This window comes from Delphinapterus leucas, chromosome 6, assembly GCF_059928025.1.
Source record: "Delphinapterus leucas isolate spDelLeu-1000000601 "Yukka" chromosome 6, BTC_Dleu_Yukka2, whole genome shotgun sequence".
NCBI classification, from domain to species: domain Eukaryota; kingdom Metazoa; phylum Chordata; class Mammalia; order Artiodactyla; family Monodontidae; genus Delphinapterus; species Delphinapterus leucas.
Window position 1 is genome coordinate 121,259,555 of NC_143134.1, and position 17,645 is coordinate 121,277,199.

At 53.4% G+C, this 17,645-nt stretch overlaps 1 protein-coding gene across 1 annotated transcript in view; it reads right to left on the reverse strand.

Annotated features, from left to right (window-relative positions):
• AK8 (adenylate kinase 8) overlaps positions 1 to 17,645 on the reverse strand; it is a 138,890-nt gene that overhangs the window by 110,500 nt on the left and 10,745 nt on the right. The window contains exons 4-5 of the mRNA XM_022578334.2: positions 16,028 to 16,141; positions 6,354 to 6,422 (exon numbers count right to left, since the gene is read on the reverse strand). Of these exons, the coding sequence (XP_022434042.1) occupies positions 6,354 to 6,422; positions 16,028 to 16,141 (183 nt within the window). The remainder of the gene's footprint in view (positions 1 to 6,353; positions 6,423 to 16,027; positions 16,142 to 17,645) is intronic.

Genomic DNA, 17,645 nt, shown 5'->3' on the forward strand with positions numbered 1-17,645 from the left:
CTGCCCCTAAAGAAAAGCCAATTGGTCCCTGAACGTAGTGCCCACCTGCTTTCGATAATTCCAATACAAAGTGCTAATTTCTCTTTCTCTAATGTATTTGATGGTCACTTCAAAGACATTCTTCAAAGAGATTGCATGAGACCAAAAAAAAAAAAAAAGAAAGGAAAAAAGGCAACATTAACTACAGAATCCTGATGGGTTATGATTGCATTCTTTTTCCCTGAACACTATTCCCTGCCTCCTTTTTGTGCTCTAAATTACCAATTCTAGTCCCTGCGAAGTTAAATAATAATTATTACCATATAAATGAATATGCATATGTGTCATTTTTCTCCCTAAAAGCAAGAAAGCCTGTTTATTTTGGATGAGGGTTTGTTTTGTTTCTGAACAACCAGAGCACATAATTAGGAGCCTCATCTCTTACTCTTGAAATCCTGTCTCCACCGGGAAGAGATGAAAAAGGTACTGGATGTCCCTGGAAGCTCAGAGAAATTTTAAAACAAATGAAAGAAGGTATTTCTTTACTCTGCAGGTAACAATGGCTTGGACACGATCAGAATCAGAATGTCAGGCCAGAAGGAGCTCCAGTGCTCGAGCCCGAGTCCAGTGTTTTACAGATAGAGAAACAGAGGCCCCGGGGAGTGAAGTACTCGCTGTAGACACACAGCGTGTGATGGTCAGACAAGTACAGAGTGGCCCAAAGCATGACTCCACGTTTGTATCCTGCTTCTGGGACTGACTGTGGGGCTTTGTGCAAGACTCTGCGAGTCTTAAGATGCTACATCCCTAAAACAGGGGTGATGGCAGCCGCGAGGCTCCACTGCGCTGTCGTACAAATGAAGTGAGATCACTGATGCGGCACTCAGCCCGAAACCGCCCATCAGTGGTCACCATCAACAGTATAATAATTACGGCCTCTCGGCGTGGTGTACTCTCAGTGTGGTGTAGGGGACGAAGCGCCAGACCGGGGCTCCCAAGCCTCTGTTTGGAGTCCAGACAACATCTACCACCATCGTCAGAAGAGGAATGACAATGACAATGAATATGACAAATATTAATACAAAGCGTATTGATTCCACCAACAGCGTTAAGTGCAATGCACAGTACAGCATAGAGTACGATATAACTAACCGTAATATCACTTATAATTAATGAATAATGCTCATAAACGTTATGACCATTTTGAGGATGGCGGTAGCTGTCGGCAAGGACTTGGGATGCCTGGGCTCACGCTGTGTCCGTGCTGCAGGTGAGCTGTGCAGCCTGGGCTTTCAGAGAAGCTCAAGAAAGCCTTGTGGAAGTTAAATGTGTGTTTGAGAGACTATTCTAGATTACTGAGGGCAAATCTGGGATGTCCAGTTGAAATCACAGAGAAAGTCATCCTATTTTCCCCAGAAACCACGACTCAGTGACTTACAGAGGTTAAAAAAAATTTTAAATAATCAGGGCTTCCCTGGTGGCGCAGTGGTTGAGAGTCCGCCTGCCAATGCAGGGGACGCGGGTTCGTGTCCCAGTCCGGGAAGATCCCACATGCCACGGAGCAACTAAGCCTGTGCGCCACAACGACTGAGCCCGTGCTCTAGAGCCCGCAAGCCACAACTACTGAGCCCGCATGCCACAACTACTGAAACCCACACGCCTAGAGCCCGTGCTCCACACAAGAGAAGCCACCGCAATGAGAAGCCCGCGCACCGCAACAAAGAGTAGCCCCCGCTCAACCCAACTAAAGAAGGCCTGAGTGCAGCAACGAAGACCCAGTGCAGCCAAAAATTAATTAATTAATTAATTAAAAAAAAATACAGCCCCCATCCCGCTGAGGGGTTCCGGTCTGGGTGACTTGGGTGCACTCATACCAAAGGAGTGACACCCACCATGTGACAAGCAGTGCTGGTGAAGAGGAGAAACAGCTCAGCTCTGAAGAGCAAAGAGACGAAAGGCAGACCCAAACGCTTCCTGCCTGGGGATCCGCAAGGCCAGAGTTGAATTAGACTCGGCAAGTCATAACCAATTACGGATTAAGGCAAAGAGTGTTTTGTACGAGAAAGTCCCGTCCCGTTTCCAGTCACTTAGGGTGCTCTGCCCTCCCCTTCACTCCTGACAAACGATTCTTTCACCATTTCCCAGATAAGAGGGTGACCGATGGGTGGGTCAGTTTTAGGAAGAGTTGGTCTGAGGTTGGTTGAACTAAGGCAGCGGTAGGGGTCGGGGGAGCTATATTCCCAGTCCTGCCTTGTCTGCCTGCCGGCCCCTCTGCCCGAGACAGCCTCTCCGCAGACTGCCCCGCCCCCATCTCGAGAGGCTTCGGTGACAACTCGACTCCCCTGGGCCTGGTTTCCCTTCACACTGTGTTTGTGGCCCCATCACAAGCCTTCCCAGTCGGCTTTGTTTTGGGCACGTGAGGCTCTGTCTCCAACTGCATGTGGTGAGCCTGGGGCCCAGGGTACCACCCTGCTCATGGGGAATTGAGAAGGGTGAGTGGGGGCAGGGGGCAGGGTCCCAGCAGGATGGACAATGCCGTGCCTACAGAGGGCACTTGACTGGAGTAGGTGGAATCGAGCCGGGGGGCTTGGGAGCCGGGTCACTAGGAGGGAACTTGGTTACAACCAAAGTCTGTGGTTAAGTGGCCTTTCTCCTAACATTGCTGGAAGGTGGAGGTCTGTTTTTTATTTAGAACTGAAGAGAAAGGGTAGAATTGTTTTTATCATCGTGTGAAAGTATCATTTAGGACAAGGGTTAGCAAACTACAGCCTGCTGCCAGTTTTTATAAATAAAGTTTTACTGGAACAAACCATGCCCTTTCATTTATCTATCATGTATGGCTGCTTTCACATTACATCAGAATCGAGAAATTGCAACAAAGACTGTACGGTCTGCAAAGCCTAAAATATTTACTATCTAGCCTGGACAGAAAAGAATGTGTCTACCCCCGATGTAGACTGGCCTCTGAGCTCTGGGCGCTTGCCTAGGCCTGGGCAGTAAGAGACAATCAGCTCGCTGGGAACAATTTGAAGTCAGAGGAAAACAGGCTGTTCAGACCAGGCTTTGAAACTCAGACTGCAGCTTACTTGAGGCTCTCTCGTGATTTAGACCCACGCGGCTGAGGACCATGCAGAGCAAGCCTGTGAGAACTGCTCCTCCTTCACCAGTGCCCTGGGAAGGTGCCCAGGCATCTTTCCAGATGTGGGCCTCTCAATCAATTTTTGAGCAAGAGAGTGTATGTATGTGTCTGTGTGTGTGCGCCCACGAGTTCCGGTTCTGGGCAAGACAGAGTACGCCCGCTGTAACCTGTCAGCCCCACTGAAAGCAGCTACGATGCACGGACAGAACGCAAAGGGCGGGCATCTGAGGACTCAGGGAGTATCAATACAGTAGTAGGTGAACTGGGGAAGAAGATCAAAGTTCAAGATCCCTGCAAGCCGGCGTCCCCGAGCTGGTCTCTCCAGGCAGCCTGAGACCTGAGATGGGCAATAGGGAGGGACAGAGACGGGGCCAGGAGCCCCTATTTCTGGCTCTAGAAGTAAGAAAGGGGACTCCCGGGCTTCCCTGGTGGCGCAGTGGTTGAGAATCCGCCTGCCGATGCAGGGGACACGGGTTCGAGCCCTGGTCTGGGAGGATCCCACATGCCGTGGAGCAACTGGGCCCGTGAGCCACAACTACTGAGCCCGCACGTCTGGAGCCTGTGCTCCCAACAAGAGAGGCCGCAACAGCGAGAGGCCCGCGCACTGCGATGAAGAGTGGCCCCCACTCGCCACAACTAGAGAAAGCCCTCGCACAGAAACGAAGACCCAACACAGCCAAAAATAAATAAATAAATAAAATTTAAAAAGAAATGGAACTCCCAACACAGAGAGAGCAGGGGAAATCTCCCTGTGTTTTCTTTTCTTTTCTGTTTTTCTGCACTCCCGCCTTGAGGCCATCCTGCCTGACAAAGGGGGCCTGCGGGGGCCTGAAACTCTTACAGCGCAGGGGACCCTTCCTCCCCAGTCCCTAGAAAATGCAGCAAAGTCCCGTGAATTTTTCCTCTCACTGTCCTCCCGCCACTTGGCCCTGGTCACAAGCATTGTCACAGGAAGCCTGTGACAGAGCCAGGTAGATAAAGGCCCAGCTTTCTGGCCAAAAGATCAAATAGGGGGACACCAGGAAACTGGAGGTCACCAAGAAGACAGCAAAGAGGGGAGCGCAGGAAAGCAACCAAATGACATCGTTTATGGACTCCCGCCTCACCCCCGAGGTGTGCACGCATGGGGCTGACCCCGAACAGCCTTCCAGCCTTCCTGAGAAATGACCTACAGCACAACCACTGCCCAGGCCCCCCTGAGTGGCACCCACACAGCACAGAGCTGTAGAGAACCACACAGCACTGCAAGGGCTTGCGAACAGAACTGAGGTGGAAACCACAGCCCAGAGAAGGCGGTTAGAACTTGCGACCCGAGCCCAACTGAATCAATTGTCTGCTAAGACGAAAATATCAACATTCGTCATAGGATTCAAGCAAGACCCAGAGTCTCAGGGCAACATTTTGCATGTTCAGGGTACAAAATTACTTAGCACAGGGAGAACCAGGAAACTTCAGCTCACATGGGATGGGACATTAGACACCACTACCAACGTGACTCAAGGGCTGGAATTGTCAGACAAGACAGTGAAGCAGCTATTACTGAAACAACGACAACGACAAAGCTCCCTGTGAACAAAGGCACACATAGAAATCCTCGGCAAAGAAACAGAAGACAGAAAGAAGAACCAAATGGAATGTGTAGAACTGAAAAATACAATAATCAAAATTAAAAGCTCACTGGGCGGGCTCAAGAGTAGCCTGGAGATGAGAGAGAAAAGATTTAATGAGCCTGAAGCTAGTTCAATACAAATTATCAATCTTATCAACAGAGAGAAAAAAAGATAGAACAAAACAAAACAGAACAAAACAATAGAGCTTCAGCGACCCATGAGAGAACACCGAATGGCCTGACCTTCATGCCAGTGGAGCCTCGGAGGGGAGAAGAAAGAGAATGGTGTGGGAATTTAGTTGAAGAAACAACGGCTGAAAGCTTCCCAAGTTTGGAGAAAAACATAAACGTTTAAATTCAAGGAGCCCCACAAAGAATAAATCCCAAAAAATTCATGCCCAGACATATCATAAACTTCTGAAAATTACAAACAAAGAAAACAATCTTGAAAGGGGCAAGAAAGAAAGGACACATTATTTATGAGTTTGAATGACTATGGATTTTCACCAGAAACCACAGTGTTAAAAGTGAAACATTTTGCAAAGTGCTGAAAGAAAAAACTGTCGGTCTAGAATTCTGAATCCCGAAGAAACTATCCTTCAGGAATGAAGGCAAAATAAAGACATTCTCAGAGGAAGGAAAAGCAAGAGAATTAATTGCCGGCATACCTACCCTAGAAGAATTGCTAAAAAGTTTTTCAGACGAAAGGGGACACTTGGAACATCGGGAATGAAGGGGGAACAAGAGCAATAGTAAATACCTGAATAAATATAACAAACTATTCTCCTCTCGAGTTTTTAAAATACGTTTGATGATTGAGACCGAAAATTATAACTTTTGCCCGATGAGATTTTTGATGCATATAGATGAAAACATAAGACAACTACAACATAAAGAGAAGACAGGAAAGAGACCAATATTGCCCATTCTGCCGGAAATGGTAAAATATCAACTCTAAGTAGACTGTGGAAATCTAAGTTTTTATATTGTAATTGTTAGGTCATCCACTAAAAAACAGAAAAACAAAAACACCTACAAAGAGATAACAGTAAAACACACAAGCGAAAAATTAACATGGAATACTAAAAAATTCCCAAACAACTGATAAATTGGACGAAGACCAAATACACATTTCTTCTTATAAATCACAATATCACAACCCCCGTCCACGCCCCAGGAGGCTGACCTCCACGGACGGCCTCACCTGGACCCCTGCCCTCTGGCTTCACGGGGTCTGGCGGAAGAGAGCGCTGGCGAGAGGTCCGAGGATGGAAGGAGAGTTCGGGGGCCCCCCAATCCTCCCTCTGCCCCTCCAGGTCCGGGGCGCCTCCCTCCCCACTTCTGCAGCTGTCCTTCCATTAAAGCCTCTCCTGTGACCCCGTGGGGTGGGCCAGCTCTTTCCTACAGTAACCCCGATGGGCTCCCCAGATGCCACCTTGTTATTTTTCCTCCATCCAAGGTGAAATCCACGTGTACAGCCTGACCTTCACCGAGTTTAGGTTCTTACCCTTTGCTGCAGGTCATCTCTGCTCTGGGACATAAACACACGGCCCTCAGTCTCCTTCATCTGGTAAAGGAGGCCCCCTCTCCCCGGAGCCCCCGCTGGCTCCACGCAGGGCTTCTCACCCGCCTGACGCAGTCCTCTTCCCTCAGGCGTTCCTGAACCAGTCTGACGAGCAGCATGTCGGGCAACGTCTACAGGAAAGATGACACAGGATGAGACTCTGACCTTCCGTGTGGGGCTCAAAGGGACACAAACTGGCAGGCCAGCGGGCTCGCTAAGAACCAAGGACCCGGCCCTGTGGACGCGAAGCTTCTCCAGGTCCCGGACCGGGGCCCTGGGGCCTCTATGAAGCCCAGGCCCAGCCTGCGGCCCTGCCCTCGTCCAGCCTGGGCTCCTCTTTGATGACCCCCAACATGCATGCGCGCCCACCTCCATGCTCTGGCTTCTCCTGAGCCCCCGCCCCAATGCTCTGCCCCACCGCCACCTGGGTGACTCCAGGTTCCCGCTGAGCCTCAGCCCCAAGTGCCACTGCCTCCAGGCAGCCCTCCCTGACCCTTCCCGGGCTGGGTTGGCGGCTGCCATAATCCTCGATGGCAAACTCTGTTACTGCACTAACCAGACACCCTTCCAGGGGCCTGCTCACATGTCTGTCTCCCCCAAAAGTTTCACAGTTCCTGGAGGAAAAGGACTGAGTCTTACTTGCTTTGTCCCCCAGACAACGGTGTACGAGAGGGAGCCGGTGGTGCACATCTCTTCCCAAACCCACGTTCCGTGACCTCACGGTGGTAGCCTGAAGCAGGCCCCGGTATTCTGTGGCATTTGTACCACGGAAATGGGCAAATGCTACAAAGGAGGGCTTTTTCCCTCAGAGAGCTGGTTGTGAAACATTGACCAGCACACCTCTGCCCCTGTACCAAAACAGCGTCGGGGATGGAGGAAGCCCCTGCTGACTGATGACTTAACGCAATTTCATGTTCCCTAATTCGCTCAGTAAGTACTGAAAACGCTGGTGGTTTCTGCTGGGCGTGCGCTGGGCGCCAGGCTACAGCAGTCAATGTTTACAGCTCTGTGCAGTCTGTACTATTTTCATCCCCTTTATACGGATGGGGAAGCTGGGCGCCAGAGAGGTTAGGTCACCTCCCTGGGCTACACAGCCAGGGAGGAGCAGAGGCAGGACCTGAACCCGGGCAGGCCAGGCTTGGGAAGGACAAACAAGCAGCGGTCGCGGGGGACGCGGAGTGGCACCTAGAGTGGCCTTCCTTCTGCTTCCTCTCTTCTCAGCTGTCTCTCTCGGACCAGAAGTGACATCCCATTTTTCACAACCAGGTCTGCTCTTTCTAACAAAACCTCAAACGCCCCAGAGCCCATGCCCCTGGAAAACCCGCTCCCAGGTGTCCCCTTGACCTCTGGTCACTAAAAGCAGGTGCTTCTCCCCAAACCCCCCAACACTCGGCCAAGGGAGACTCCTGGGCCAGCCCCGGGCCACACATCCCAAGCTATGTCCGGGCTGAGCAGCCTCCAGGAGGGGGCAGGGCCTCTGCCACGTGCGGGTGAGGGCCCTCAGGGCCACGGCCCAGCAGGGGAGCCCAGAGGCACCCAGCTGTGCAGTGAGGGGCAGGGGAAATCTACCTTACACTCCTTTTGCCAAGCTGGGGACCCTGAAGGGGGAACACGTAGGCCCGGGGGAACGAGCACTTTCCCCTAATTTCCCGAAGTATCCTTAGGGCAAGCGGTGGGCCTGGCAACATGTCAGTGATGCTGGAGAAAAGTCTGGACCTCTCATTTTAGAGCCAGCGTCCAGAGTGACCAGATCCTGCCTCGGGAATGCCGCCGTGTCTGCCTGGAGTGATGAAGGAGCACCTAAAGGGACAGAGAGCTGGGACATCATGGAGCCTCTGGGACAGGCTGTGGGAACGCTCGGGGCTGCTGACTTAGAAATGGCGTTTTAATAAGCGTCCATGCACGTGGCAGAACCCGTCCCCACCTCACTCTCGTTACGTCCTGGGAGAGAGTCAGGGGAATAGACAGCACTCGGCCCCCTCCGTGTTTACCTGCGCGCAGTGAAGCGGCTTCGGTCAGTTCGCACACAGAGCAATTCCGAGAGAGGGAGTGGGGAACCAGATGTGCAGAGAAGGGCTGGGAGGTAGGGGCCAGTCCCCACGGGGGCTCGAGTTCTCCTTGATTATACAGGCAGCACCCTGACCTGTCTTCTCTTTGAGTCGTTTGAATGGGTTCCCCAACAAAAGCACGCTGGGCCTGGGCATGTGGGGGTGGCAGTGAAGGGTGTCCCGGGAACCGGCTCACAGGGGAGGGCCAGGGGCTAGAGGGGGAGGAGGTGGAAGGCCTGTGAGCTGTGATCCAGAAGGTTCTCTCCGGCTTCAGGAGAAGGATGGCCCGAGTGGGGAAAGAATGTTCCCAGGGAGCACCTTGGGGGACCACTGGATTGGCCGGGGACTCAGACACTCATGATTTGGACCTTGGTCACCTGCTGAGTGACCCTGGACAGTGCCTTCGGTGCTCTGAGCCTCACTTTCCGCGTCTGTAAATGAGACGAGGACCAAGCGCTTCAAAGAGTTGCCACGAGGATTAAATGAGGTAATACACGTGACGCCTGGGACGTGCGTGGCCCCCAGCAAGGGCTTGGTGCTATGGCAGTTGTTACCCTCAGGCCCCCTTAATAAGCCCTGCACCTCCTTCCTCAGCAAGGATCTGGATGAGGAAGCAGCTCTGCCCAGCGGGCCACTGATGCCTGGGCCCACGCCTCTCCCAACTCCCATTCACACCTCTGATAAAAGATGTGGGAAAAGTCAACACAGATTCCAAATGCCAAGGCCCGTTGCTGGGGGGGGATTCCTGGAACAGACGTTTGTATGTAGAGCAGAGACTCACCCTCAGCATTAGGGCTCATCCCCCCAACCCCTGCCCAAGGCTGCCTCCATTCATGGTTCAAACTCCCACCTCTTGCCTACATAATGGCTGCTGCAGCTCCAGCCAGCTGGGTGACCTTGGGACTTGCCCTCTTCAGGCCTCACACACTACACCAGTAGAAATGAGTAACAATACTTCAGTGTTTGCTTTTATTTTCTGCCCAGCATCCATACACTCCACCTCCAGTAATATACAGTCCCCCAAAGTTCCTTTGAGGCCACACTGTCTTGTCCTTCAGCCTTTACAGTTTCTGTGGGGTCAAGCCCACCATCGGATCCAGAGGAGGGCCCTGATGGGTCCAAGCTGATCAGCATATCCCACTCCTGGCCACTGTGATTGTTTCAGAGGCTGCCCAAGGCCCAGTCCCAGCACGTGAGAGTCAGGCCCAGGACATGAGTGCAATCATCAGGGGCAGGAACCTTGCTTTCCACTGGATCTGGAGCTGAGAGGATGTAACAGCTGGAGCTGCAGCAGCCACTTTGCAGGCACAGGGGGGAGTATAAGGGAATAAAACCAGTACAAAAGGAGAGAGAGAAACCAGGTCTCTCAGCCCCAGAATGGCTTTTCCAGGATGTGGAATTGGCAGAGGAAGAGCAGACAGCAAGAGGATAAGGGAGGGGGCGCCTCTGATGGGAACTTGTAATGTCTCCCCTTGAAAGTTATGGGGCCACTATGGCTTCTAGAAGTGGACAGCAAAAGTCAAGAACAAGAGTGAGCGGGGGAGAGAGGATGAATGAATGAGTAGGCCAGAGACAAGAGGGAGGCTAGCCGGCATCTGGTCCCTGGTTTCAGTATCTCCTAAGACGCCTCTGTGTCCTTACATCTGCCCTCTGCCAATTTCCTGCTTAAGCCAGTAGTTCTCAACTTGAGCGTGCATCCCGGAAGAGCTTTTGACTCCAGGGTGTCTGACTCGGCAGGTCCGGGTTAGGCTGGGAATCTGCATTTCGAATAGGTTTTCGGGTGATGCCGAGGATGCTGGTCGGGGGACCACACCTGGAGCATCACCGACTTAAGCAAATTCCAGCACCCAAGACCCTACCCCACGTGGAAGAAGTTGCCGGAGAGGGAGAGTGTCCTGCTGGTGCCCATATGCCCCAACGATCCCAGGAACCGCCCCACCCCCGCGGCTGCCGAGGGGAACAGGGAGCAGCCCTGCCCCTCCCCTCCACATGTGTTCTATCCTTTCCTGTCCCCTGGTGTCCCCCGCCGACCCCAGGCGCAGCTGGTTTCCATCCTGAGATTCCTCTCCCTTCCCTGCCATCACCCATTCGGGAAGCAGCATTCAAACAGGTTCTGGGACGCGGGAGACGAAGGGGGTGCAAGCTAATCAAAGAACACGGGTTGAGGGCTTCCCTGGTGGCGCAGTGGTTGAGAGTCCGCCTGCCGATGCAGGGGACACGGGTTCGTGCCCCGGTCCGGGAAGATCCCACATGCCGCGGAGCGGCTGGGCCCGTGAGCCACGGCCACTGAGCCTGCGCGTCCGGAGCCTGTGCTCCGCAACGGGAGGGGCCCCAGCAGTGAGAGGCCCACGTACCGCAAAAAAAAAAAAAAAAAAAAAAAAGAACACGGGTTGAAAGCGACGGGTCCGGGTGGAGCGCGGCGCCCCCCACGGCGGGGGACAGGCCGGCGACTTTGAGCTCGGCCCCTCGCGAGTGCTCTCCCCGCCACTCACTGCCTCTGTGCTGTCTAGGTGCCAGCTTTGATGTGTCACGTCAGCAGCGGGGGCTTCCCAGGGTCCGCTGCTCGGAGTCCTGCCAAACTGTCTTTGCAAGAATCAGGCTCCCTTCCTTCCCGAGCTCTGCTGTGCTCTCCCACCCCAGCCCCCAGAGCCTGGCTTTTGGGGGAGAATCAGGGACAAACGGATGGAGCCCAGTGCAGCCCCTGCTGGTCACATAGAAGGCCCAGTCCAGGTGCAGGCCCCTGCCCCCCCGGCATCCCACTCGGTGGCAACGCGACCGCCAGCCTGCCTCCTTGCCGTAAAGGGCAGAATCAGCTGCGTTGGCCCCGGTTTGGACCTTTCTTCTCCTCCCAGCTCCCAGTGCCCAAGCCCGGGGCAGAACTGCTGGCCTGCGAACCTCGGAGGTGCCGCCCCTGCCCCGAAGACGCAGCCCCTGGAGGCTCAAGCCCTGGCTCTGGCCCCTGGGGCACCTCACTGAGCTTCTCCAGCCTGGGCTTCCTCCACAGGATGGCAGCAGCCCACAGGGTCCCATCACCAGGCCCCAGCCTCAGGGCCCCTGACGTCACTGTGTCACCTTCGGGTAACACTTGCTCAGGAGTTGTGGGCATGCTGTTGATCAACCGTTATGAACTTCCATCTGGAGCAAAGCAGAAAGGGGAGGAGTTGAGACTCCTGGTCTGCCAGGAGGGGAGAGGCCTCCCTAGAGGGGCTGCTGGTGGGGGAGGGAAGGCCCGTACTTGGACTTGCGCTCACTTAAGAACTGATCCGAGAATCCTTTAAAGACAACTCTCCTTTCAAAGTTTCTGCTGCTACTCGGGGCTGTCAGAGCAGGCTTACATGGCACGGACTCTCCTGGTTCTGAGAGGCAGGGCCCAGGCAGAGTCTGGAACGGGGACAGGAGGTGAGAGGAGGGAGAGGACAGGAGATGAGGCTTTGAAGGGAGAGCAGAGACCCCCACCACGGGGCACCGACAGGCCCGCAGAGGGAGGTGGCCGGGGAGGGAAACCCGGTAGTGGGAAAGGCCAGTGAACTTTAAAGGAGCTACAGAGACTGGTCTTTGGGTTTCTCTGTCTCCATCCTGGGCTGTCCCCATCCTCCCCCCGCCCCAAACCTTCCAAAAAGGACCATTCCGCACCACTGGAAGGACAGAGTGTGCGGGCTCCTGCTGGCTCTGTCTGAACACAGCCTCCAAGACAGAGAGCAGCCAGGTGGGAGATGGAATGGCCGGAAGGGAAGGAGACAACCCAGAGGACTTGGAAGCCAGGACTGCGGGGCAATCCCGGAAATCCTCAGAAATACTTGCAGGGGGCTACACCTCTCTGTGTAGACAGGGGCAGGATAAGGGCACAAGCGCTATTATTTGGACGTTAAAGAATGGTGACTGACAACTGGGCGCTTGGGTACATCATGTTACACCAGGTTCTTAATTTTTAAATGGGACTGAAGTTGGGAATTAAACGGGACTGAAGTTGGGAAGAACCCAGCTTTGGCTCCTTCTGGTCTGAGCAGCCTTTAGAGTGTGGCTCATTTATTCACTCAACAAACACAGGCAGTTCTGCTCTAACGCCAACAAAGAAACCTTGATTTAGCAATAACTGTGCTGTAAAAGTAAAAACTGCCATGAGAAAAGGGGAATGGTGTCTGGGCTGGGCTCCCAGATGACCAGACGAGAACTCCCTAGGGAGCGTGTTTAAATCCAGATGCCTGGTCCCCCACTTCCAGGGATTCAGACTAAAAGAGTCTGGTGGGGCCCAGGTGAGTCTAATGTGCTGCTCAGGTTGAGCACCTCTGGACTATGCAGTTTTAAATTTGCAAATACATATGCTTCCTGCAGGGATTTCAATAATAAAGCTTTCCTTTTCTTTCTTTTTCTTTTTTTCAGTAAAAATCTAATACACTCTAGAGCAATCAGCTCCATCCAACTCCTGCTGCAAAGAAATGTCCTTTCCCCATGGAACCTGTACGCTCTTCCCCGCCCAGAGCCACGTCTAGGGCTTAGCAGGTGCTCAGAGGACACTCAGTAAATGAATTAGTCAAGCGAGCCACCGACTGACTGCATGAGGGCTTTCTGGCCCTGCATCCTCGGTTGGGGACCCTCGGTCTCCCCCACTGGCTAGAAGTTCCCAGGGGCGAGGAGAAGGAACTCATCTCTGGGTTTCCCACGGCACGGCACGCAGGACGGTGCTTGGCATACAGGAGGTGACGAGGAAGTGTTTCAGAAACCATTTGGAAATTCCGAAGATGGAAGCGTCTTGGTTAACACCCGCTACATAAGAGAATTCTGTATGGGAGGGCAGAGCCAAGATTAGCAGGAGAAAATTATGTATTTGAAGGTATTATTGCTGCTTGCAGAAAGAGCTATGAAGGCTCCAGATCAGCACATGCTTTAAAGACAACACTTAATGAGTGGCCTCGCTGGGCGGGCTGCGTCTGCGGCAAGGCCACGCACCCGCCCCCACTCCTCAGAGCACTTCCCTCCTTGATCAGTCCTGACGCCTCGGCCTTTCATCTTCCCTCCACCCGGCTTCCGAACCAAAGAGCCCCAACAAGACACCCTTGAAAGCACTTCGATGTGGTCTGAAATATGCTGATAATCAGAGTAATGAAACCCAGGAGGAATTTCCTTAAACGCCCTACTCGCCGTTGAATTTTCTAACCCTAATAAAAGCATCTTTATCCTAGAAATGAGCCTGCCTCTCCCACCCTGAAAAGCTTATCTTCGGCAGGAAATGAGAGACCCACTTTCTTTCTAAAACTGTATTTACCCCAAAAGCTGGTATCCCCCAAACTCTGACCACACACTCTGACTCCTGCAAGACGGCAGGGCAGTGCAGGGGCGTCACTTGCTTGCCCTCAGAGTCCCGGCCAGGCGATGTGGGTCCGGAAGTGCTCTGGGTCAAGCGGTGTTCGAACCGGTTCACCATTTGGGTAGCGGGGCGGGGGGTGGGCGCTGACCTTGCTGAAGGAGGTTCTCCTTCACTTCCCTCAAACTGTTACTATAGGCAAACTTGAGGTTGGGAGTTTGCCTAAGTGACACCCTCGTCTCCAGGAGCTGCCCGCACCCTGCCGGGCCCTCCTGGCCGTGGCCGTGCTCCATGGCCTTGATGCACCTGCTGTGCACACCCCTCACCAGAGCTGGCCCGGCCCTGGGGCCACCTGACCAGCTAGCCCACACAAATCCCTTTTCTGGAAATTTGGCCTTGGAGCTGCCTCTGTGGGTGGTGTGAACCGAAGACACGGGAACCTCGACGAGGGTGGTGGTCATGAGTGGCCGTGGAAGGCAGAAGACGAAAGGAAAGGAGAACCACAGGGAGAATGGAGACAGAGACAAGCAGCTGCACGGGGCAGAGGAGGCCAGGGTGCTGCCCAGTTCCCGGCCACAGAGCCAGGGAGGTGGGTGCTTCCTCCACCCGGGGCCCAGGAGTCACTGCATCCCCCTTCCGATCCCCTTTTCTGCCCTGGGCAGCCCGGGCGATCTCTGCTACTTGTCCCACCAGCCATCATTCATGCGCAGCCCACGAGGTCAGGAAGCTTCCTTCCGAGTTCTTGGAGGAACTGAGCACACGGCCACATGGTCAAGACCCGGCCTGATGAATGAAGATGAACACAAGAGGGGCGGCGACCAGCTCTCGGCTGCGGCCTCTGCAGAGACGGGCAGGAGAGCCAGGGTTCTCACCCCGACTGGCAGCCCGAGCCCTGGGCAGCCCCGGGTGGGGCCTGAATCCTGCCCTGGCCCTGGGCACTTACTCAACCTCACCAGGTACCAGCACACCTTGCAGGAAAATCGTGAGGCGAGGAGGGGAGGCCTGCGCATGCTTAGCGCTCAGCAGACACCAGGATCCCTACTCTTCTCAGCCGTCTCCCCCCACAAACAAGAGAAAGCCTGCGCGTCAGCAAAGGACACCCGAAGCAGCAGCCCCGCTGCTCTGGGCTGAACGCCTGTGCCCCCGCCAGTTCATGTGCTGAAATCCTCAAGGTGACGGTATTGGGAGGTGGGGCCTTTGGGTGCCCGAAAGAAGAGGCTCCAGAGAGCTCCGTGCCCTCTTGCCACGTGAGGCTACCGTGAGAAGACGGCTGTCAGCCAACGCTGAGTCTGTGGGCGCCATGACCTTGGACTTCCCAGCCTCTAGAATTGTGAGTTACATTCTGTTTCCAAGCCACCCAGTCTCTGTGACAGCAGCCTGAACGGACTGGAGCATCTGCTTATGCTCCAAAGGGGACTTTGAAAAGATACTTGGAAATTTCTATTTGCATTTAAGAGAACCAACATGATCGAGCCCTATATTTCCCTTTTAAAAATGTCTTTCGGGCTTCCCTGGTGGCGCAGTGGTTAAGAATCCGCCTGCCAATGCAGGGGACACGGGTTCGAGCCCTGGTCTGGGAAGATCCCACATGCTGCAGAGCAACTAAGCCTGTGAGCCACAACTACTGAGCCTGCACTCTTGAGCCCACGAGCCACAACTACTGAGCCCGCATGCTGCGACTACTGAAGCCCGCGCACGTAGAGCCCGTGCTCCGCAACAAGAGAAGCCACCGCAATGAGAAGCCCACGCACCACAACAAAGAGTAGCCCCTCCCTGCTTGCCGCAACTAGAGAAAGCCCGCGTGCAGCAACAAAGACCCAACGCGGCCAAAAATAAATTTAAAAAAAAAGTCTTTCAAATATAGTGTTGGTGGGATTTTAGAAACAGACCCCTGATCCTCCTGGGATGCCACAGGGTGCCCACCCTGAGGGGCGGAAAGAAGTGCCCCTGAGCTGCAGCACTCAGCATCTTTCCCCTCTGGGGAGAGCTGGACCACTGCCCTTTAAACTCCCCGCCAGCTCAGGCCTGCAGGTCCTGGTGCAGGCCAGCAGGCGCATCACCTGTGGAATGGAGACCCCTGCCCTGCCCCCACCCACTTGATCGGGCTGACCCTAAGAAGAGCAGGGCTGGGCCACTCCATCGGTACACAACAGCATCCTCACGGCTACTGATCCTTTCCCACCACAAACCCCTCACCTCCGTGCCCACCGGGACCTGTGTGCCCTACTGAAGAATTCTCTCCTTCCTGCTGTCACATCCTGCCTATATTTCATTTTACCCCAGTATTTTCTCTCACTTAATCCACCAGGGAATGGAAAGGGTGGGGTAGGTGATGGGGGAGCCTTGGCAGCTCTCACCCCGTCCTGTTCCCCAGGACCCATCCTACCTGGAACTTCTGATAATGTGTCCTGGCATCTGCTGCCAGAGAGGAATATTCTTTTGCCATCAAGCTCTCCACGCTGAGGAGATTGCTATTCAGATGTTTGCGGAGCCACATTGCCTGAAGAAAGGAAAGAGGAAAAGAAAATTTTTGTGAAAGGAATAAATAAGAGGACACCATTACAATGCCTGGGTCCTTCCATATGCTACTAGAAAAGTCTGTCACAGGGAAGCATAATTATTTCTGGCTGGAAGGAGGCCACCAAGGGAGACAAACCCATAAAATCCCTCCCAGCTGTGGAATTCTGCTTGCCTGCCATTTCTTCTTCAACCAGCCATTGACTCTAAATGGACCTGGGAAACCTATGCTTTACTGCCCTGGGCCTGCCTCTTCAAGATCTGTGGACCATGAGTTCTTAACTCAAGAAAGGTTTGGAACAGGAAACACAGGGACAGGCCCTAATAGGGGTCACGACCCATACTCAATGTTCATTTTTTCTTAAAGAATGGGGAATGGCATATTCTCGCCAAGTGAATGTTTAGTTCATCAATGGCCACTATATATACTCTACCAGGGGAGAACACATTTGAAGGTATAATCGTGCAACAAAATGTTCTTAACACCAAGATTATACTGATGACCATTTCAGCAGCGGGATGATTCAAAAGGCCCCGGAGGGGGAATTCCCTGGTGGTCCAGTGGTTACGACTCGGCGCTTTCACTGCCGGGGCCGGGGTTCAATCCCTTGTCGGGGGACTAAGCTCCCGCAAGCCACACGGCATGGCCAAAAAGAAAAAGAAGGCCCTAGAGGTCCCCCAGGGCAGGTATGAACCCTCATCTTTCTGTTCCTCGTGCTGGGAAATGTCAGCGACAAGATCAGGAAAGAGCCCGTTAGGCTTTGACTATGTATCATCTTATTGTAAAATGAGATTTGTGTGTCCCTACACAGCAGACAGGGGTGGGAACAGTGAATTTGCCCAAAGGCTTGTAGCTGAAACACCAGTTAGCGCCAGTGACTGCCAGGTCCCCACGTCCAGGAGCCCCTGGTTTCTAACAGTGAAATGGTGATCGGGAGGGTGGACTGTGGACAGGAGTGAAAGCTGACAGCCTGACCCTGAGGAACGAGGCAGAAAAACTACAGAGAGATAGACGGATGGATGGATGAACGGATGGACAGACAGATAGGTGACAGACAAACAGAAGAGCTGGCTATCCTAACTCCAAAAGCAGGGCAGATGCACGTGGTTTTATGTAAGGACCAGACATCTTAATTCCTTTTCAGAATAAAGCCAGGCGCCAGCTAGTTGGGGGAAACCACCTGCCGCATCTCCTGGGCCCAGGAGGAGAGCTGACAGCGATGATACAGTGATCAAGGAAGAGTTCGCTAATGTTTATTTTTTTAAGTACGGTATATAGTTGATTTACAATGTTGTGTTAGGTTCTGGTGTATAGCAGAGTGACTCAGGTATATATATATATACTTTTTCAGATTCTTTTCCATTATAGGTTGTTACAGGATATCGAATATAGTTCCCTGTGCTCTACAGTAGGACCTTCTTGTTTATCATTAACTTATGTTACCTGATGCTCACTAACCAGGCTTTTGCAAACACAGAGTTCCATC